The 24,839-nt window shown below is 35.7% G+C and overlaps 1 protein-coding gene across 1 annotated transcript; it reads right to left on the minus strand.

Annotated features, from left to right (window-relative positions):
• Positions 1 to 1,384: 1,384 nt before the first annotated feature.
• LOC127878580 (pendrin-like) lies at positions 1,385 to 23,152 on the minus strand. The gene is made up of 17 exons (XM_052425108.1): positions 22,912 to 23,152; positions 16,642 to 16,752; positions 13,907 to 14,112; positions 13,408 to 13,572; positions 12,926 to 13,081; positions 11,674 to 11,756; positions 11,205 to 11,352; positions 9,817 to 9,930; positions 9,184 to 9,261; positions 7,242 to 7,337; positions 5,355 to 5,461; positions 5,016 to 5,085; positions 4,464 to 4,628; positions 3,885 to 4,085; positions 3,481 to 3,535; positions 2,618 to 2,775; positions 1,385 to 2,282 (listed from the first exon to the last, which is right to left on the minus strand). Exons 1-17 carry the CDS (start codon positions 23,150 to 23,152, stop codon positions 2,262 to 2,264), a joined length of 2,175 nt encoding a protein of 724 aa, XP_052281068.1. The 3' UTR covers positions 1,385 to 2,261.
• Between the last annotated feature and the right edge of the window lie 1,687 nt (positions 23,153 to 24,839).

The raw sequence follows: 24,839 nt of genomic DNA on the forward strand, positions 1-24,839 counted from the left end.
TATTTATTCGAGCGTTCTTCGAACAGACCTTTTTTAGTGGTGTGTAGAACATTGTTATTGATTGTTAATAGTATTAATTAATTAATCAAAACTGGTACTTATCATGGAATTGGAATACAAATTAAGAATCTATGATTTACATACCGTAATAATACCGCCAAATATCTTATTTTGATATCTTTAAAGTCAAAATTAACTGAATTTCACCTAGTTGACGCGATAGCGTTTATATAACTATTCTGTTACTGACCGCGAACTGACCGTGATATTTTGCAGGTTGGAATGCAATGAATTGAATTGAGGTAACGATTCCACTGCTGGAACGACGGCTTGTTGATACTTTTATACATTTACATGTGTAACGGTCGATTTCGAAAACAACTATATCCGAGTGCACATAGTGCAATTTCTATAGTAATTACTAAATATGGGAAAAAAGCCGTTAAGTACAAATGCTCTTGCGTTGACAATATTCTAAATTTGAAAGGGCACACAAAACTATATTGATGTCGAGAGATGAGTGTGGAACTGTTCCATCTGCAAATCCTTTTCGTTAGAGAAACAATTATTTCATGCTTTACACGCAGTAAACATACTTGCAAAACGCATTGTTGTATCCTTTTTGATACTTTATACTTCCCAAAAATAGAAAAGCCATTGAACAGCATATTAATGTAAATGTGAACACTGTAGATTGCACGTTTTCTATTCCGAAAAGTTTCAGGCCTACCGGCGGGAAATTTTATATCCAAATGCATTTGATGCTTACAAAGGTCAGCTAAGGTAAAAAGCGGGGTTAAACATCCACGTATAACAGATGTGTAAATATCTTAGGATTTCCTCGATTTTGACATATTAAGCTTTTGCTACGATGAACAATTAACACGACCATTCCGATTGTTGATTGTGTGGTAATCAATTCTGTGATTGGGTTGATCAAATTAATTTGCGTCGAATAATATACTACACAATAGATATGGTGACAAAAATATATTTTACCAGGCTTCGTGTAAGGGATATTGCTCACGTTTCAATGTAGCAAGAGCTTAATTTGTAAAAGTTTAAAATTTGCGGAGCATATGTTACTTCATGCGCTAGCCGGAAATTCATCTACCACGTGTCATTGTCAATCTTGTATAATAATTAGTTAAATAGTTAAGAATAACACACAAATTGTATTATTTGTAAGGACTTTGATCACTGTCCAGTACAACAATCTGAACTTGTGGTGTTTAGTGCATAAAGGTCTAACCTGTCCACAAACGAGAGCACGAAACCTCGTGCGCCTTAATGGACACGGTAGGTCCTGACCGGACAGCGAGATTGCGCAAGCTGGTCTAGACAGGACGCGGCTCATACTTCAGAAAACACTAATAGGTCGTACTAGTAGTTGTATATTTTTTTATTAAAGTGACGCATTGTACATAAATATCATTGGTATTTACAGCAATAATACGATATGTATATATATATGTATACGGGATGGTAGTTATGTTTGGTTTAATATTTGATATACAGTTATAAAATAATAATCTTAAAAAAGGTACAAAGGACATTCAAATAAGAAATGGTATTCTGTTTCGACCTTATTGGGTTCTTTACACAGAAGGCAGAGTCTTTCTTCGATCTTTAAGTTTCTAACCCGCCCGGTTACAATCCGCAGCGGTAAGGTACCTGTTCTTATTTGAGCAATGTAAGATCTCAAATGCTTTGGTAGTTGCATAGACACATAATTTTCACAACCAAGTTCATGTTTAATTTGCCGGTAAGTCCTGAGCTTGGGTTGGTATACGAGATCTTGTAGTAGTACTAGTATATATTTCGCTTAAATGCACTTTGATATATGCTTAATACTAGTGGTTCGCCATGCTTAGGCTCGCGAAGTTTATCTTTTGTATTATACAATTATACATAAGAAAGTATAACGTCATATACGCACGTCAATGTAATGTCAATTTCACCGAACATTATGAATCCGTATAAACATAATTGTATGAGCGGTGATCACAAACGATGCTTTTTTGCCAATGATATGAATATGAATATACATCAAATATCAAACTTCAAACTAAGCGTTCAACTTAATTGGTTGTAAAAACTCTTTCAAACAAAACTAAAAACGTGTTATGAACAACATACATGCATATTTGGAATTATTTACATAAGTAATTATGCAAATTACCACACATCAATAAATTTATGTAATTCTTTAAGTGTCCACACGTAATAAGATAAGTGTTAAAATTAACACAAGAACTCCATCACAATCGCACGTCATAGATCTGAAAAAAAGGAAACAAACATGGCATAATACTAGTGAAATCTGAACAAGTTTAACCCAGTATACACGCCGCATGAACATGGCAAGAGTGGTACTTACAAACTATCGATAATCCAATTGAGTTTCGACCAAGTTTGAAATGAACACAGACATATATTGGGAACAAAGTCGAGCGTTTAAAACATGGCAGCAATATGAAACACACGTTTTTATTTAGCCAAATACCCCGCCCCAACCCCACCCCCATATAGAGGGAAAGAAACACGCTGATATGCGAATGATATCGTATTTTATGATTGAGGAAAAAAAAACTTAAATATGCACCGTTTTACATACTTTTTCGCTTATTGTCTTTGCCTCGTCCAGCTTGTCATTGACGTTGTGATTCTCAACCTCTTCACAAGCAGCCTTGACCGCGTCATCTATCGTGAGGAAGATACTGTCCTTGTAAGCCGGCACTATCTCCAATTCTTCGAAAATATTCCAGATGTCGTCTGCATAAGGGAGAATATGGGTTGAATGCATAATAATATCATGTACATTAACCCTTTGCATGCTGGGAAATTTGTCTTCTGCTAAAATGTCGTCTGCTGAATTTCTAAAATTAGCATTTTCTTCGATTTCGTTCAAAGAAAACTATCAGAATAACAAACAGTTTGGATCCATGTTCTGTGGCGTCTCATCTGGGTCCAAACTGTTTGCAAAGGTCTTCAAAATTCTGATCCAGCACTGAAAGAGTTAACATTGTATGCATAAACACTATTAAAAGACTTAAGGCACTATCTTTTAAGGTAGCAACACTAGAATGATTAATCCTTAAACACAGAAACATAGAACATAATTATGTTTTCCGAAATGGTTTTCTTTGTTTCCATGATAGATCACGATGCTTGGTGTAATGATTTAACAAGTAGGATAAATGTATAACGTGTCAAATTAAATTACGGTACTTCATCTTCATACATTCAGCTGGTCGTAAGAAAATGAATATCTTAACAAACGTTTCAGACAATATCAATTCTTACCAAATGCAGGCTTCCAATGCAGAGACAATCTAAACATTTATATTTACATCACTCCCATAATGCATTCATATTCAAATTTAGCACGATTATCTTATCTCGACCATCGAGCTGACACGCATATAGCTAGTTTAAACAAATTTGTAGTAAAATAAAGTTTTTATTGGAAATGCTTACCAGAAACATTGGCCATCCACACTTTAACATCAACAGCAGCGTATTCCGAAATAATCTGTAAATAAAAAAGCATACTACAGTAGTCCATAACAGAACACATTATGCAATCATCGATTTTTTATCATTATTGTCTCGATTAGAAAACAATTATCTTTTACAACATGGTCTAAGTACAGTTTGAACAACGTAAAAGCAACCAAATTTCTTTTCAAAGTTTTTTTTATGAGGTTACATACATTTGACAGAAAGATGATGTATATTATTTATCTATATTTACTCTGTATATATTTACTTAAATATGCGTTTTCAAGAGAGGTTAACTCCCAATAAAACACAGTTTTATGGGATATAGAAAACGGAACACGGAAAGCATATGGCTCAGGCATTAGAAAGGAATGTCTTACGTTTTTGATAACTTTGCAGCCAACAGTGTCAACGAAAGAGACCCCGGACAGGTCCAGGATGATGTGAGACAGAGGGTACTTGAACACCATCGGATATATATTCTGGGGATCAACGACGGGGAAAGCGTGATCCACTTCAATGACGCTTTCTGGCCTATCGGTGCTTGCAGTCGAGACGTTAGTTTTCACGCTGTTCATGCTCTATAACATGAGACGCGTTCTGAGAAAACGGGGCTTAATTTATGTGCGTAAAGTGTCATCCCAGATTAGCCTGTGCAGTCCTGTGCTTTTATGATATTTTTTGTTTAAAGAAAGTCCACTATGCCCAGTGTTCCCATAATGCGTCTCATATATTTGTTTTGTCGATAAAGTGTTTGATGAAATTAGCCTTCACAACATTATAAGTGCGTTTCAAATAACACAATGCTATTGAGATTATGTTTGCATTGGATGATAGTACCTTTATACAACAAAAAACCGCCCTTGAACAATATAATGCAGGTACTAGCAACCTTGTGTAGCTATTTTTTCTCTGCGCGAACGGCTATGACTAAGAGACGCGTATACATGCAAACTTACTGACAAACTGCTACTGCTGGCCATGTTCGATCGCCGGATGTGCTTTTTCAAGGCCTCTGGCTTGATGCTTGCTAGACGATACACTTCGCTCGTGAAAAGTTCCCCGTTCGCGTAGTAGATAGGGAAGTGGTAGCCGATCACCTTGATCGTGTTATGCACCATTGTCTGCAATCGTGGAGTGTTTCGATTAATAGGTGTACAAAAACACTATTTTGAGAATAATACTGGTATTTAGAACTACGTGACATAAAAGTTATCAACGCCATTCTATCCGCACTAAGCGTACGTGCCGTGCACACTAATATAAATGTTCTACACATGTATTGCACAATACATATACCTTATGGGATAAAATAAAAAACATGTATCTGTACTTCATTATCCCCTTCATTTAATGTTCTAGCCAGTACCCTTTTCTCGTTGCGCTTTAATGACGATGCATGGGTGTCCTATTTGTATAACTACAGGGCCAAACAAGGCTTGATAATTAAATATCAATATATTGTTGAACATGACAAAGGTTATAATAAATATAACAATACCACCACATACCCGGATGTAGTACTTGGGGTCTCTGTACAGCTTTTCGTCGGATACCTTTGCCAAGTGCACGGGTTTGCCTCTGTTAACCAAGCAAATACAACGCATTTCTAAGCATGGTGGCCAATATTTTTTTGAAATTACGGATCAATGTGTGTGTAAATTAGAATAGTCTCTAAGACAAAAATTAGCATACAGAATAGAATCTTTATATGGTTCAGACAATGTATACTTAATAAATTTTCTGACGCAAAAGAAACAATCTAATTAGACATTCATATGAAATAATAACATGTCAAAGGTGGTATAATGATGGACGTAAATACATCTGTCCAGAATGCAAATACTTACACCTGTGTTCTCAGTACCACTGTGAAAAAGGAAAACACATTGCCGATCAGGAGCCCCATGTCCACATGCACAAGGGTCGTGATTAGAAATGTCACCACCCAGATGAACTAAAATGGTTAAAGAAACGTTGCGTTCTACGTGTGCATCAACTTGGCTATTAATCGAGTGACTTAAACTTATTAACAATGCTCCGGCTTATCTGACCCTGCTGTTGAATACGACAAGAAATGCATTTTGTCAAATGTTTGACTCAAACTGATTGATGTGGAGTGATGCAATAGGTTTACATAATTGGTATGTAAGTGGTTAATCAATTGTTAAAACAAACTTTAGGTGTTTGACAAATACTAGAATAATCGGAGAAAGAATCAAGTCCGGATAACAGAATTGCTAGACATAGTGTCAATCAAAGTCTGTATAGACGTGTTAGGTTTATGACTATGTATAAGCCACTTTTTATAGGTGATATATGTAAGGAATTAGTATTTTGAGGCTAAAATTGATTTAAACAATATTATTGTTTGAAATATGACGAATAGGAAATTTGGACACTTTGAATTTAAAGCAACATCAGTTGAATCATCTGCACTAGAGATTCATTCGTTAAGCGCTTTTTTATAAGGTTAAAGACCGCACGCCTCAAATGTAAATTGTGTTTGCACTTTTGAAATATGCGTACTTTGAAGACAATGATTACCAAAACAGCAGCGTCGTCTCAGTTGACATATTTACACATAAGTTAGAACGTGACCAATGGGTGAACCACGGACTTCATTTGAGCAAGTGTCTGGGAGACCGGGCTTTACGCATGCGAGTAAGACGTATGGGAAACCGGGCTTTACGCATGGGAGTAAGACGTCTGGGAAACCGGGCTTTATGCATGCGAGTAAGAGGTCTGGGAAACCGGGCTTTATGCATGGGAGTAAGACGTCTGGGAAACCGGGCTTTATGCATGCGAGTAAGACGTCGGCCCGTTTTGCCCTTACAGTCCTCACCGGTTAATTTCTGACGATAACTTTCGTCTGTGTATTCATTTTCGTTTTCAGGATGTCTCTTCTGAGCAATGTCCGAATGTAAAGTGTCGTCCCTGATTGACTTGTGCGGACTATTTCCAGTCCGAATGTAAAGTGTCGTCTCTGATTGACTTGTGCGGACTATTTCCAGTCCGAATGTAAAGTGTCGTCTCTGATTGACTTGTGCGGACTATTTCCAGTCCGAATGTAAAGTGTCGTCCCTGATTGACTTGTGCGGACTATTTCCAGTCCGAATGTAAAGTGTCGTCTCTGATTGACTTGTGCGGACTATTTCCAGTCCGAATGTAAAGTGTCGTCCCTGATTGACTTGTGCGGACTATTTCCAGTCCGAATGTAAAGTGTCGTCCCTGATTGACTTGTGCGGACTGCTTATCTGCTATTTAAGCACATGTACCAAGCCCGGTATTCCGAGAGCGCGGCTCGTTAAAATAATTGCAAGATAATAGTACACGAATACAAGGCTTTCCATACACCATATTCGTGAACCTTGTTCTGAGAAAACGGGGCTTAATGTATGTGCGTAAAGTGTCGTCCCAGATTAGCCTGTGAAGTCCGCAGGGACGACACTTTCCGCTTTTATGATATTTTCTGTTTAAAAAAGTCTCTTTTAACAAAAATCTAGTTAAGGCACATGCATTATGCCCAGTTTTCTCAGAACACGACCCATATGTATTCGTTAATATAACAAACAAACACGATCGTATCTGACATTAATTAACTTAATAAGACACACTTTGGCATATTTTTAACACATGGGCACCAGTTAAACATGTTTTGTTTTGATACGACAAAACACATATCACAACCAAATTTAGAAACAGACACGTTTTACGACAATCTTCATGTTACTCACGAGGTCGTATTTGGATGTTTTCCAGACTTTTGGTAGCTCCAGCAGCTGCAAGACCAACCCTCGGATGGCCACAACAATAATTGCTGACAATACACACTGGAATTCAACGAACGCATTGTAAGTAAACAGCACACAGACAAACGTCTTATATTTCGAAATTGGTATAAAGATACGTATATTTTGAAATATGTCGACAAAGGTGTAGCTAAAATGAACAGGACGTATACAACATTGCCTTACTCAAGGAAGAACTTTTATTTCAACAAATACATATACACAATTGAAATAGACCTTTATGATCCTTGTTCAACAAACATGACGTTATATCTACATAAATTTACAATTTGGTGACACTAGTGCTTAAATACATGTCATGATGTAATAATCATATCGGAGTATTTACAAAATTTGCTAATACATGTAGAGTATATTCATATATGGTGTGTATATGTACATTACTTTATATTTATAAAGAATTTCATTCTTAGGAATTGCATCATACCCACATAAAGGTCTAATATTACATATCATAGAGTGATTGAAAACAAAAGTACAATATATCAATACAATGTTGTAATAACTTTGATATCTGTGTAAACTCTATAATCATAATGATGCATGCATGAAAACGATACAGTTACCGTTTATATACACATTTTGAAGCGTACAAAATCTTAATTGCAATAAACGATATAAATATTAATGCATTGTATAATGTGTTTTTCTTACTTCGAAAGCTTTGCTTACATATACAGCTAGGTTTCGTAATATTTCATAATTATCATTTTTAATCAGCTCGACTGTTTTAAACATATTTGGTCTGTGACAGTAATACTGCATAAGATATTTTCCTCGTAAGCTTTCATATAACTTACACTCAAAAAGAAAATGAAATTCGTCCTCTTATTTATTACATTTGTTACATAGTCTTTGTTCCCTTGGCGTTCTATTCCATCTACCTGTTTCAATATTTAATCTATGTGATGACATTCGTAACTTTGTAAGAGCATTTCTGTAGCATTTTACATTTACATGTTTAAGATATGGTTGAAATTCGAAATAACAGAAAGTGTTATAGAATATCGCTCTTGATGAATTTTCCAATCTACTATGCCAGTCCTGTACAAAAATGTCCTTAACACGTTGTTTAAATACACTAATAAACTGGCTATTATTTCCAACACTCTGTTGCAGCCATACATGATACAAACCTAATCTACACAGCGTATCTTTAACAAGTGAAGCCCAGTTTTGCTTACGTGGGTAATAATCAATATCATTTAACATAGTATTGTAAATACAAGACACATATTTTCTATCACTACACCCAGTGATCTTCAACCAATATTTAACAGTACAAACAAGCCTCTGGGAATGTAAATCCATTCGGCCAAGATCACCATAAATAAAATCGTTTTGAGTGCGACATTAAACACCTAATACAGACTTGCAAAACTTTGTATGCACACTTTCAATCGGAGTTGCTCGACACACATATCAAGAATATCATGCGATTATTAACGATTATTTGCATGATATATTGAACTTCTAGTTTAAATTTTGTACACAAATTATAAATTGATCGAATACTTCTCAATGATTAATTGTTCAACCCAAAATGTAATTTAGAAGGAGGAATCGCTCAGACTTATTGAGTCGTGTTCTGAGAAAACTGGGCATAATGCATGTGCGTGAAGTGTCGTCCCAGATTAGCCTGTGCAGCCCACACAGGCTAATCAGGGGTGATACTATTCGTCATAAACTGGATTTTTGCTAAGAAGAGACTTCATTTAAACGAAAAATGTCATAAAAGCGGAAAGTGTCGTCCCTGATTAGCCTGTGCGGACTGCACAGGCTAATCTGGGACGACACTTTACGCACATGCTTTTTGCCCAATTTACACAGAACAAGACACTATTGGAGAGCATACGTTTCAACTTACATTTGGAAGGTTAGTGAAGAGCTGACCAAGCACCAAGATAACTATCATCACCAGCGCGGCAGAAAATAGACTTGCAACCTAAACGTACGTAATAAAACGCTACATTTTTTATAATCAGTAAATAAACAGGTTAAATAATGCATACTTAATATTCGATGATTTTCATGCCCAAATGCATGTTTGTATGTGTGTGACTTCATATTTACTTTAGTCTGTTAAACGTGAAAAATCTTCAATCGCATGGGTATCATGAAGTGTATTAACTTTGAAAAGTCATGTCAGTGGTCAATGTCAACATCACAGATGAACCAAATTAACGTCTGACTATGGTCGCTGATTTAGGGTGACAATCTGGATCTCTTTGATATTTATAATCAATATGGATCGTGCTCTGTGAGAAAGGGGTTTAATGCATGTGCAATCCGCACAGGCTGACTGAGACGACACGTTCCGCATTAACTTGATATTTACTTAGAAGAGATTTTCTTTAAACAAAAATATCATTAAAGCGGAAAGTGTCGTCCCTGATTAGTCTGTGAGGACTGTACAGGCTAATCTGGGACGACACTTTACGCACATGCAATAAACCCCTTTTCACAGAACGCGACCCAGATAGTTGCATCGATTTCCGACCTGCGTTTTTCCGCCAGCGGATTCTTGCACCGATGAACCAGAGACGGAGGCGGCTAATGGGAAGCATGAGAAAAACGAGGCGAACACATTACTGATGCCGTAGGCAATTAATTCCTGGAAAAGATATAACATATATTATCATTGCGTTAATAGTCCTCAAGTTGTATTACTTGCTCGTGTATTAAAGCGGGTTTTGCGGAGATTCCAAAACTATATATCCATCTCATGCCTTGTACACATTATACCCTTTCAAAATCATTGATAACGTTGTTTAATGAATGTTTGTTAGTCGGATGCAACTAATAATCAGGCTGTTAAAGTTGAATTGTCATGATATTCATTAATTAGTTTGATTGAAATAAAGTAAACATCTTAAAAACGTACTTTATATGTTAACAAACAGGTAGTTGATTATTCACAAACCACATTAACTTCTATAATAAATGGTTAAATTACATCAATACTTTTCAAGGTCAATCTCAAGGTAGAATGCACATAAACGTGTTAAATATGTATGGGTATCATCCCCACCATATGACAGGAGCGTTTCATCAAGCAATACGTGCGTTTGCATAGGTTAGTAAATTTTGAGTTTTTTGCATTCAGTGGTTGCCAATTATTTCATCATTTGTGCAAACCTTGTCCTGATTATTTTATTCATTAATATACTTAAATTGTATGCTTTGCACTGACCGTGCCAAGGTGTTGAACCATGTTTTATTTATTAGCGTCACTATTTGTCGTGTATTTTTGTTCTGTATCTTGTAGTATGGAAATCGGTCACTTGCATTAATTAAAGGACTTTGTAGTAATACTAAAATGATGTCCGTCTTATGCGTCTTGAGATCCGCTGTGTCTATATTTACAACGATAACAACCTTAGCTTTATTGTACTTATTGTTGGTGACAGCGTTGTTGGATGGTCTTGTTGTTGATTTTATTGTTGGTTGCATTATTTCTTAGATTCTTCTGTGACTGCTGATATGGAAGATGAGGGTAATTTGATCATGTTACTATTGTTGATGATGATGACGGTTTCGATGGTTATTATATTTATGATGACGGTAATGCTATTGCTCTTAGCACATTTATGCCTAGCGTCTAGAAAGTGGCATTTGCAAACAGCGTAGACCCTGATGAGACGCCGCATAATGCGGCGTCACATGTGGGTCTGCGCTGTTTGCTTAAAGGACTTGCTGTAAGAAATATTCTAAATATATACATAAATATACTAGACATCCCTAATTTTGGAAATAAATTGATCCAATTTAGAAGGATGGGAGAGTCCACTAGGCATAAATGGGTTAATGATGAAGCTTGTGATGTCGAAGATGTGGAAACTCAATTTGCTGCAGTTTCTACTGGGGGAACATCTATTGAAATAATACCTGATTCGAGTTTATCGTGTATTGGTTTCTCTTTGCCATAATAGCTGCCAAAGAGACCGACTGGGCGAAGGAGATGATAGCGATGACGATTATTTCCGTAAAATACACGTCTACACCGTGGAAGGTCGGGACACTGGGTACCGGGAAACTGAAAAATAGTTCAAACCAGATATGAAATATACGTGTTTAATGTTTAAAAACCTTCGGTTTCCAACATAGATATCCGTTTGCGTTCGTTTAACCCATCATGCGGCGTCTCATCTGGGTCTACGCTGTTTGCCAAGGCCTTCTTTCTAGACACTGTACATAAATGGATTAAAAGGTCATACGATTCTATTGACTTGCCGAAACGGGAGTCTTTCATTTATATGTTGTGAAGTCTTCTGCGAAACGAGCCACGATTTTTGTGGAATATTTAGACGATTGCTATGGAACATTAAACCAAAAACTATTTCTATTGGGTACTTACCCACTGGGAATTTTACCGACGATTACAACATTGTACTTCTCGTTGAATTTTCCAAAATGGGAAGCAACTGTACCAAGCACAACCTGTGAACATAAACTGTGAATGGTATTTAATAAATTCGTCAACTTTTAGCATTTATTTTTCGGGGACGTTTAATATAATGTTGAATGTATCTGTACGTTTATTGTAAAGTTTAAATTGATATGTGAATTATTCTCCTATGTGGCGGATAGCCTAGAAAAGCTTAAAATAAGAAAGCATGTGAACTGTGTATGTATACGCAAGTCTCCATTTGAAATGTTGTTTCCTTTTTAAAATGACAACTAAGTTTTGGGAGGAGGTTGTTATACAGATCATTACCTTAAGAAAAACATGTACAATAGCAATAGTGCTTTTGTCATACAATATGACACAATGTATGTAGTCCAAAAATGACTTGTTTTCATTTGTTTCGGAAACAAAGCACACACAAGCATGTGTTTGTATTAAAATCGATAGCATTGTTGGAATGTTATTATGATTAAGCCTTATCCATGAAATGTGCAAGTTTAATCGACACCGGATGAAACGAAATGACCCTAAATCGCTCACATACGTTCAAGTCGTATAGCAGTCGACTTGACTTCATCACCTATTTTTTGTACTTAACGTTACCCAGAAATACATTTGGACAGTTAGGTTGTGGTTTAACACCGGTTCAAAGCGACTGAAAGGCTGAGTTTAATGTATTAGGCGAGACTTTTAATTACCTTACATTTCAACTCAATGTTATATTCACAGGATACGCGTATAAATAAATAATTATGCAAATTTCCGGATACATACGGTATCTTAATTAAGGATGCGTTTTGGTTTTGATTATTTGACTGAACCACAACGAGGAAGACTTATAAATTGATACATGTGTCGGCCTAGGGTAACTTTCATATGTATAGTATTATGTTATTTTTCTTGACCTAGCCATGACAATTATTGTAGAAAAAAACTCAATGGTTTCGACGAAAAAACGATTCGAATGTGACATACCTATGATTGTAAAACCTTTAAACTGTATAGATTTTTGTAAGTAAGTTAAAAACCTAAACGATCTCGACTTTGTCATCGAAAGACGGCACTATACCCATGTTTATTACGAAAGGTAACATGCTGAGTTTCCATACAGTTCTAAATACGTGTATGGTTTATCGATACATTGATATACATGTATTCAATATTCTAAGTAAGCTTCTACAGCAACAAAGGGTCAACTTACCACGACGATTTCAATTGGAATGGGGACCGGGAGCTTCTTCTTGAACCTCTCATTGACCTGGGCTTTGACCAGGTAAAGGACCACAATGCAAATAGCGGATATGATGACAGGAACGTGGTTCGTGTTGTGGATGTTCAGGAAGATGTACTTCCATGTCTGATATAAGGGTAAAAACAAAAGATGAATGTATGCGAAAACTATATGTGAATAGTGGACTGAATGAAGGCGTCGCAAAATATTTCGGAAGTATTTTTACTCTTTTTTACCCAAACTTTAATAGTTGACACAGGTATCAGAAGCGCGATGTAAAGAGTTTCATATCAGTGTGTAGTGGTACATGTAGTTTTAAATGCTTATAGGCATGCTGCATGCAGTTTGAATATTAAGGATTCCATGTAAAATCAAACTGGTTTGATAAAATTCGTTAGCCATGATTCATGTGAACAAAGTATTTCAATATAATGCACTGCAAACAATCGTACATTTATGACTTGGAAGTTTCCGTCCGTTCTCGGCAGCTTCAGTCCGAGCAGGTGCTTGATCTGGCTGGTCCCCACGTGGATAGCGACGCCAGAGGTGAAGCCGGCAATCAGAGGGTCGGACATGTACGTGGTCACAAAACCGAGGCGACAAACACCCATGATGATCTGTAAGTTAAAACGCAAATAAAATGATCGCATGCAATAAATTTAACATTCGCTTTTCAACACAAAATGGAACAAAGCTGCATCCGAAGAAAAACATGTATAACAATAATTTAATGAAGTATATTATATAATTCATATATTATATAAATAACGAATGTAATTATCTCGTGCAAATGTTACTTTGTTAAGGTATGAAATTATTGAAATAACAAGTTTTAATAATACATAAAACTATCATCAGGTATGTTGTTCATTTGTAACATCGACGCAATGTAATGTATATGCCTATACGCCATAAGGCCCTGCGGCATAAAGCACTTAAGCTTGTGTTTACTTGTACAAAGCCGACGAGGAACGTGAGCGACATGGCGATGCCAATTTTGAACTCGTCAGTGACCCCCGTCGACGATACAGCCGTGTTGACAACCGTCACATTGGCATCCAGAGTGGCGTTAGCAGGGCCGCCGGCAACTGCCGCCGCGACGGTGTAGAACCGGGCCATGACGGAGCCCACTAAGAGTCCCACCACAGCCGCCGTGCCTGAAGTGAAGAAAAATTAAAAGGTATTTTCTTACAATAAATTACATAATGACTGAAGTAATTATACGTTTAGACGTAGCGCCGTATTGTTTGGAACGGATGCGTATCGTCATTATTCGATTTATTTGCAACACCATGTCGCCCGCGCAGATATTCATCTGGTTCTGATCAAAACTCGTATAAAATCCCTTCCGCTTTTATGCACCACGTGATGATGATCGATTTTAATAGTAATTTAGTTGAATACAATTTTGAATCGTTTATTTCTATTTTCTTTGACCTTTTTACTCAAAACATTGTCATTTTTTGTTTTAAATTCCAATCATGAGGTAGGAAAAGTAGGAAAATATACAACCCCCAAATCCCAAACTCTTCACATCCCTACCTATACCCACTATAAGAACATGTACAATCAGTCCAGATATTGTCCGATTTCTACATTTCATTGCTTCTTATTTGATGCAAATCTTCGCTTTTTTCTATGCAGGCCCGTACCCAGGCACTGGGCCCAGGGGCCCGGGCCCCCCCCAGCTGGCTGTCGAGTTATGATTTTTTAATAATGGGCCTACTGCAAATGTTCTCACATGAAAGGGCCCACAGTACACTTCCCTGCAATACAAATGTGCAGATTTGTTTTATTGCCACTAATACACAAGGGGATTAGCGCTAATTTACTCGCCAGTGGAGATAATTAGCCCCTAGGCATTGTTTTCTTATCACCTTGTACACACATCCCCGATCTGTCAATTACCCATTGTGCTCAAGGCTTCATCTTTTGATGGTGGGTGTAACACGTCTTTTGATTGGACAAGGAAAGAGAAACAGCGAATGGATGGAACTGATACAGAAGGTCGTAGGTCTGAACGATAATAGTGTTTTCTCTTTTGAATTCAAACCTCCTCTAGAGTCATAGCTCATTAAACATTTCTGTGAAAACTGTCGTGTAGATGATAAACATTTGATAATGAATTTACTTTGAAATTTTATATAGAGGAGGTTTGATTTCAAAGAGAAAATACTAGTAGGTTATATGTCAGTTACTGACATATAACCATAGTAGTATTTTCTCTTTGAAATCAAACCTCCTGTACAGTCATACTTTATGTTACATTTCATAATAAAGGTTTTTTAGTTTCGAAGTTTGCTTTTACTTCTATATAAAGTGTAATACATTTCTGAAATCTAAAGCTTTAAACATGTGTGTGAAGTTCACACCAAGGGGAGTTTGCTTTTACTTCTTTATAAAGAGTAATACATTTCTGAAATCTAAAGCTTTAAACATGTGTGAATTTCACACCAAGGGGTCGTTGATAAAGCATGTCACGCTTTTTTTTACCATTTTTACCCCGGCATGTCACAAACTGTTACAATATCTTGGACCCCCTTCCCTAAAGTACGTCACAAACTCACACTTTCTAACATTTTTAAAAAATTAATACTTAATTTAAATTTAATCTTAAACTCAATTCACTATAAAACCGTATTAAAATTAAACTTACCGGTAAAAGAACTTTCACATTACAGGCTTTTATAACTGTAGGGTTGTTACGATGAGCAGTATGAATATTTATCCACGTGTTAACCTCTAATAATAACGAAATTATAATTTAGATTTTCTTTCAACCCTAACTAAAATGGAACAGTCCAATTATTTCGTCAATAAAATCTGTGGGGAGGTTGTGCCTATTGAATAAGCCGGCCCAGCCAAGTTGCCTATTAAACATTAGGACAACAGAATCAGGAGATGCGCAATTCGTCTTATTTTGACATAAAACTAATTAAAATGTTTCACAAGTTTTTGAAAATTATTTTTCAATTCTACTAAAGAAATAATAAATAAAATATACATTTTTTTTAAATAAATGTGTGACATCACACATGGCCTGACTCCCCTCCCCCATGTCACAAACTGTCACTTTCTTACTCACCCTCCCCCCACCTGGAGCGTGACATACTTTATGGACGGCCCGTAATGGTTAAATCTTAAGACTTCAGAAAGGTGCTGATTTACTTGTTATATATCCATAAATTTTTAACACAACATATGTTTCTATATGCATTAAAATTCACCTTGCACAGTGCCTAATAAAAAAAAAATCTATTCGGGAGGGGCAACCTCCCCGTTTGGGCCCCCCCAGTCAACATTTCCTGGGTACGGCCCTGACTATGCTTGTTTACATTTATACATGGTTAAAATCAAATATATAAGATACAAATGTAAATCGTGCAATCATGCAATAAAACAATTATAAATGAATCGACAACATCACGTGGTGTGCAATGGCTGCATGAAAGTGATATTCTCGATCCCAGTTATATCTCTTCATGGTGGTTACACACATCTACCCGATTTGGAAGTAGTTTACTGGTAATTGCATTGTGTACCGTAAACAAACAGGGGCCTGGTTGCATGTAGCCCATTAATCATATCTTAAGAAACGTTGCTTAAAAATTCTAACAAATCGGCGTCAGTATGACATTTTAGATCTGCACAGAATTCAAAAATGTGCCTGCTAGAAATCTTCTTACCAATTGCGCAGTGTCTGGACGTTCCGAAGAAGAAGTAGATGAGTACGGGAAAGAACGAGACGTACAGGCCAACAACGGGAGGCAACTCGGCCAACATCGCGTACGCCATACCTGGGAATAGAAGATATATATACAGTAACATAATCAATAGCATTCTTCAAAAAGGACCAAAGGAATTGAAATAAATATTGAGATATGAGTGTTTCTATTACAAAATCCACAGTAGCAATTTGCTCGATCGCAACTATGACTTATCGGACCCTTGAATCTTCGAACACCCAAAGAAAACGACAAAGCGTCAACATTAACTTTGTACCAGGAATAGACGACTGTATAGTGCCCTATGCTGAACTATGCTATAAAAAATTTTACGCAAACGAACTTTTAATAAATAACTGTCCATACGAGAAATCTGGACCAAACTATTATTTACTCGACGCTTGAATTTCTGGAAAAAGCTGGGGGCTTATTTACGCGTCAAATTGATCTCATATTGAACACCTACTTTAATAAAAGAACTGGTGCAATTCATATTGTATGCCATAAATTATGTTCCAATATTACATTGGCGCCTCTCGTGTTTAATAAATAAAAAAACAACTAAGTAATAGACTTGGTAATTGAGCTTATTAATTACTATTAATAGAACGTAAATGTAGACTTCATAGAAAGGCAATATTGTTATGTGAATGCATACACAATAATGTTAAGTTTCTGACACGCGGTACATAATTATTTTCCGTTCTAGCGCAATTGTCGCAACTGAGAGATAACTTTGTTAACCCATTAATGCCAAGTGGACTTTCTTATCCTTCTAAATTGGATCAATTTAATAAAAAAATTTAAGGATGTCTAGTATATTTATTTCTATATTTAGAATATTTCTTACAGAAATTCCTTTAAGCAAACAGCGCAGACCCTGATGAGACGCCGCATCATGCGGGTTACGCTGTTTGCCAATGTCTTTTTCTAGACGCTAGGCATAAATCGGTTAAAAGGACCTGTTTAAATAAATATGTAAATTGAAGCTCTCACATAAATGCGATGTTTTAGCGAGCATAAAACAATTGTTGTAAGTTTTCATAAAATAAAAAAATCCATGGAGGATTGCATTTTACCCCTGTATAATCAGCATCAAAAATTAAGATCAAATGATTCACTGACCGACTTTAATTATCAGTAAGTGTTAACAATAACGTATGGGAGCGTTTGGATACAATTAGTCTCGTATAATTACAATACATGTTCGTCTACTGAGGGAAACATTTAATCAATGGCGTGTATGAAGGGACTAATTAAATCTTGACAAACCAATGGGGATTGATTTTCGCATATATTTATGACGACAAACTTAGGTGGACAACACGAATGCATCTGAAAAGACGAAATGTATGCTAAAGTGTTAACCGGCACTGAATGTAAAATCGTTTGAAATGCATCTAAATCTATTTGATGCAGTATAGAGAGTTACTTCATCAGAGCAATTTAAAGGCAAATATTAAATGGGTCGAAAATAATATTTATTATCATGCAGCTGCATTTGCTCTGCAAATCAGCTTAAACTGATCTTTGCCACATAAAACGAAATAAGGGATGTTTAGTATATTTATTTCTATATTTAGAATATTTCTTACATAAATTCCTTTAAGCAAACAGCGCAGACCCTGATGCATCATGCGGCGTCTCATCAGGGTCTACGCAGTCTGACAAGGCCTTTTTTCTAGACGCTAGGCATAAATGGGTTGATATACTTCTTACAAACGTAATCCTTTATTGATTCCCTCGATTTTTAAGAACGCGAATGTATTCTCTGAACGCATAGATTAACACTCTGAATATATATGCTTTTAGACAGGCTTTTCATTTGTTTGTTTGAAGACTTTGGAAATTTATCAATAGCTTAAACTAATGAGTCATTTATTTTAGCGAAACTTACAACAAATTAGCTTATTGGAACACCAGTCAATATCAATAACAGCTCTGTTACGACTTTATAACCTGCAACACGGCAAAAACACGTCTAGGGTCTGTTAAGTAGTAACAGTATTAGTAGCAGAAGTAGTTGTAGTAGTAGCAACAGCAGTAGCAGCAGTAGCATGAGAAGTAGCAGCAGCAGCAGGAGAAGTATTTGTAGAGGTGGTAGTGGTAGAAGAAGTAGTAGTAGACAGTATTAGTATTAGTAGTAATAGTAGTAGTAGTAGAAGTAGTAGTAGTAGTAGTAGTAGTAGTAGTAGTAGTAGTAGTAGTAGTAGTAGTAGTAGTAGTAGTAGTAGTAGTAATAGTAGTAGTAGTAGTAGTAGTAGTAGTAGTAGTATTAGTAGTAGTAATAGTAGTAGACAGTATTAGTATAGTAGTAGTAGTAGTAGTAGAAGTAGTAGTAGTAGTAGTAGTAGTAGTAGTAGTAGTAGTAGTAGTAGTAGTAGTAGTAGTAGTAGTAGTAGTAGTAGTAGTAGTAGTAGTAGTAGTAGTAGTAGTAGTAGTAGTAGTAGTAGTAGTAGTAGTAGTAGTAGTAGTAGTAGTAGTAGTAGTAGTAGTAGTAGTAGTAGTAGTAGTAGTAGTAGTAGTAGTAGTAGTAGTAGTAGTAGTAGTAGTAGTAGTAGTAGTAGTAGTAGTAGTAGTAGTAGTAGTAGTAGTAGTAGTAGTAGTAGTAGTAGTAGTAGTAGTAGTAGTAGTAGTAGTAGTAGTAGTAGTAGTAGTAGTAGTAGTCGTAGTAGTAGTAGTAGTAGTAGTAGTAGTAGTAGTCGTAGTAGTAGTAGTAGTAGTAGTAGTAGTAGTAGTAGTAGTAGTAGTAGTAGTAGTAGTAGTAGTAGTAGTAGTAGTAGTAGTAGTAGTAGTAGTAGTAGTAGTAGTAGTAGTAGTAGTAGTAGTAGTAGTAGTAGTAGTCGTAGTAGTAGTAGTAGTAGTAGTAGTAGTAGTAGTAGTAGTAGTAGTAGTAGTAGTAGTAGTAGTAGTAGTAGTAGTAGTCGTAGTAGTAGTAGTAGTAGTAGTAGTAGTAGTAGTAGTAGTAGTAGTAGTAGTGTAGTAGTAGTAGTAGTAGTAGTAGTAGTAGTAGTAGTAGTAGTAGTAGTAGTAGTAGTAGAAGTAGTAGTAGTAGTAGTAGCAGCAGCAGTAGTGGTAGTAGTAGTAGTAGTAGAAGTAATAGTAGTATGGTAGTAGCAGCAGCAGTAGTAGTAGTAGTAGTAGTAGTAGTAGTAGTAGTAGTAGTAGTAGTAGTAGTAGTAGTAGTAGTAGTAGTAGTAGTAGTAGCAGTACATTGTAGTTACTAGTACATGCTATGTAGTTGTGTTTTTTTTAATTAAACAGTTCAGGTTGTCGTTTGAAAAGAGGGCTTAGAACGATTAAATGTGTCACTTTCGGTGTCCATTTTGGGACTTTATTTCTTAGAAATTTTACCGAGCACTTACATAATGGTACACACAAAAATGTCGTGCCTATTTGTTTGTGTTTGTATTGATCTCAAAACAACGATTCTAACCAATTCGATTTGAAAAAAATATGCTTCGCTGGGAATTTGGGCAGCCTTTTTATTTCACGATGGGTAGACCAACAACAGTTTGTGTTGATTTGTAAAAGAAATTCCTTTCGAGGACCCAATTCTTTCGAACTTAATTTTGAAAATAAATTGATCCAATGTAGAAGGATGGGAGAGTCCACTAGGCATAAATGGGTTAATTGTATAACAAGGTGCCTGTACCACGTGACTATTTTGACAATGACCGGGCTCTCGTCTTTGTTTTTTTTTTTGAAAATGGTTTTGAATTAATGAAGAAATTATCAGAAACGAACCTGAAGCGATGGTTTGTTGACAGCCGATTGTCCCACACATAGCCGAAAAAGTCACGTGGTACAGGCACCTTGTATAAGTTTTGTTAAGTCTTGTCTTCTGTCTAAGATACTAGGCATGCAAGTTTAGATGAGATTTATCAAGTTCCAATCGGTTTAGAGAAGCACGTATTTAAATAACGATTTGACCTTTTATATGGCGTAAGCGTATATGTGAGACACCTTTAATTGAATCAGCCTCAGGTATGCAAATCAAAGTACTGACAGTACTGGAATGACGATGCTTTTGAAGAGGATTGATATAAAAACAACTATTTAAGTTTATCTACATCACCAAAATTGTGTATGTGGGTACGAAAATTTTGGGTAGGAAAAAAGGGGAGTGAAAATTTTGGGTACAAAAATTATGCAAAAAAATGGGTACGATCAAATAAAACAAGAATTATCTTTAAAAAGATATTCGACGTGTATTTTCTGTACCAATTATCTTTAAAAAAAAAGTTCTGTTACAATAAAACGTTTGTGGGTTATAACATTACGTTTCAGCAGATGTATTCAAATCTTGACATGCTCTTTAATTACGCCATGCTCTTTAATTCAAATGTATATCATACCAACTTTATATATCGTTGTTTCCTTTTCTAAGTTAATGATGATATGTGTACGGACGTGATTTCACATGCCCATGTGCATGAACATATAATTTTTCTCTTTTGATTATTGTTTTTTTTTTCTCTAATTCAATAAGCTTAGGCATGTTTGTTCGTTAAGTACGGCAATAATTTAATGATGATTCCCGAAAGTAGGTATGAGCACATAGTCGTAAGAGCACTTGAATACGTGAGTTCGCCAATGAACACATAGTAAGGTTAACTAAATCTCCGCGATATGACCTAATGTGTGTTTAAAACAGAAAACAATATCCAACAAACGAATGAATTACCAAACATAGTATGTGCACTGATTGACCTAATGTGTGTTTAAAACAGAAAACAATATCCAACAAACGAATGAATTATCAAACATAGTATGTGCACTGATTTGACTCTGTAATTTCTGTTTGAAAAGTTTATTAAATATGTAAAAAGAGATAACACGCATAAGATCGAGTTTCACAAAAGTCATAAGGCTATTATGCTGTTTATATACCATAGTCGCTACAACGTTTACAAATGGCAGGTTCGAAATAATTCGTTTTCTATACACGCATGGTCGCGTTGAAAATTAATTATACACGTTTTAAATCGCAAATTATTTACTCAATCAAGACATATGTCAAATACAACACAGAAAATGCACAGTTGTTTCATTGATCTATAAACATATAATGAATTGAATATAACTGGATTAAAATTAACGTTTTCAAACTATTATTAAATCTTATCCCCAGAATATGCTGCCCTATTTATAGCTAAGCTTCCTATACCTTTATCAATGATAATCAGCGAGGTATGCCGAATAGAAAAATCGAGCTATCTCAATCGGACTTGCTCGGTCTTTTCCATAGGTCGCCATTGTGAAGAATTGTTTCATGGTTTGGTAACTTAGACGAGCTGATTCGCAGCATCGTCATAAAGCAGGACAAGCCATTTATATAATGCATCCAAATGTTTAAATGGTTTTCACGCAGTTTTAATGCGAAACAGGGGATTTGTGTCTCATTATAATGCAGCACAGGACGTAATATAAGTTTAGGCAAAGTTTTCATGTGATGCATCTAAAACGCACACACAAGAGAAAGTATTTAAGTCATAAAGTCAAAATAACATAAGGACAGAAAGATATTAACATGATATTAATCCTAAGTCGAGTTGAAAAGGTAATGTCTTATACTTTAACAATTTACCTGATCGCAAATTAAATACTTCTCAAATAATATCACCAATGACGCGAAGCCAGACTTAAGTTCAGAGTTAATAAAATAAAATAAAACGAGCACTTGTTAAGCGAAAACAGCTACATAGTATATTATGTTGTGTTTCACGATTAAAACTGTTAGTCTTACAAAACAAACGAGATCAATCTCAATTTCAAAACTTAAATTATGTCCAACACTATACAGTCATTTGGTTTGAAATAACAAAAGCAATCATAAAGAATGTGTTTTCTAACACATAAATAGGGCTTCAGCTGAAATGCCCTAAATAATTTTCATGGAGAGAATTCCATGAATTGCAATAATAACATAGAATGACCGTTCAGCTAGTTTTGCCCTTGTACTTGGAACACAGAGTTGAACGTTGTCTGGCGATTTGTAGTGATGTCTGCCGATTTGTTTGTATTTGCCGTTTGTTCTTTGGAGCATTATTCTCATATAAAATGATGCGGTTTCATACTTTTAAACATCAAGGTGATTACATATCAAACTGCTCGAACTGATACCAGCGCAATTAAATAATTTGGAACTTATTTGATCTATTCTGGACAACAAGCCAATTGACCAAATATACCTTTAGTATATGCATGTAAACTTCTCAGAGTTCTTACCGGAAGGAAACTGCATAATCCCGACCGTAATTCCGCAGACTACGTCAGCCAGAAGTTCCGTCTTCCACTGGTACTTGAGCATTATCCGGTAAAACGGAAACGTGGTCAGCAAAATGTTGGTAAAGCGCCGCTTGTTCCACGTGCATAGTCGCTGTAGCACCGATTTGTCCGTCGGCTTGTTATTCCGGTAAACCTCACGAAACTCGACCGTTTTCCGGGGCTCGGAAAGACTCGATGGCATTTCTACATAAGCAAAACGAGACAAGAAAAAATTGTAGATTGAGAAAGGCAAGCACTGATTTCGGGCCCCCCTCCCGCCAATTTAAGTGAAATGCACATTAGACAGATACACAAATGCTCTTAAAATATTTGTATGTTACTTAACAAACTAATCGCATGAACGTTTTGAACATATTGCTTTAAAATATAATAAAAAGTTTTTCAATTTCTATTCAATCTATAACAAATCGTGCAATTGGAGGAATAATGTTTCCTTTAAGCTGCACTGAATTCAACTACTCGTATTATTCACAATTGCCAACCGATAGAACAGCATTAGATCCCTATCAATTAGACTCATACATATAAAGCAAGCGTTTAATTGCAAAACGTGATGATAGAAATGGGCAAGGTTAAGAATTGTTTTTATAAACAAAGATAATTTTTACAGCAATAAATATAGTATTTGCGTACTTGTATTGAGATAAATGTTCATATAACACTTGAAATAATCACACGTGTCGCCTTCGCTTGTGTTGCTTCATCTCAATCCAATTTTCTAACTTATGTCACACATCCCTCAAATAAAAGATCACTGTGAATCAGAAAGCGAAGTTACACTTATTACGTAGAATTCTACCTTCGTTTATGCGTAATCCTCATTTGAATCGATACAACTATAAATTTGGTGTGTCTCTGTTATGATCGATATTTTTTATATGTTCGTTATTGTCTGTTTTATTTTATAAAACATCCCATGTTTTCTGTGGAGTAAATGTCCGGATAGTGGACTGGTCAAAGCGATCCAAAGGTCACTGGTTCGAACCGTGGTTCGTTTTGTTTAGCTGTTGTTGTTTTTTCTCTAAAATTCCAGTCTTGTTCATATACTAGCGCTCGTCATTCCGCTTTGCACTTTATGAATTTCACACATTTAAGGACGAGCTTAAAAACATGCCGACATTTGTGAACAAGTTGCTTTAAATACAACTTATTCCAGTCAAAAAATAATTCATATTTATATTTTACTTCATACCTCATATCTGCATTATAAATGATGCTAATCTTATTTCGGTAAACCAATCTTTCACTAATGAAAATTGAATCTTTGTAATTAAAGTGTAGGTAATGAATTATTAATTAGTGACATAATACGTAAAAGGTTAAAAATTTCAACTACACAAAGTTTATATTGCTTTTTTTGTGAAATGAGTCCATTTAAATGTTGTTTCTGTGTACAGTATATCCAACTTTATCTATGTATCCCTTTTATTCTTCAACTAAATATGCATTTGCTGCTAATAGATAAAGTAGTCTGTATAAATGAACATGTGAACATGCAAAAAATAGTTAATTCACAAATCTATAAGCCACTCATGAATGTTTCCGTTAAGATAAATTTCTATACATTGCAAAATACGCCATTTAGCAATACAAAATATTGCTCATTTCCATAACAAATTATAACTTATAAAAATATTACTAAAATGAAGCAAGCTCATATGGTGGACGATACTCAAATTGCACATTGCGAAAACATACTTGCAAACTGTTTGTTTCTCCAATATCCCTGTCTTCTAATAACTGCTATTGTAAAATGCAACCATACGTGTATATATTTAAAGGTAATCCTCCGTGTCAGATGTACAATATGCGAGGACTATTCGCCATAAAGGTAACGGACGGCTTAAATACTGCAACATAGAGGTGTC

Source organism: Dreissena polymorpha, chromosome 4 (genome assembly GCF_020536995.1).
Source record: "Dreissena polymorpha isolate Duluth1 chromosome 4, UMN_Dpol_1.0, whole genome shotgun sequence".
Taxonomy (NCBI): Eukaryota; Metazoa; Mollusca; class Bivalvia; order Myida; family Dreissenidae; genus Dreissena; species Dreissena polymorpha.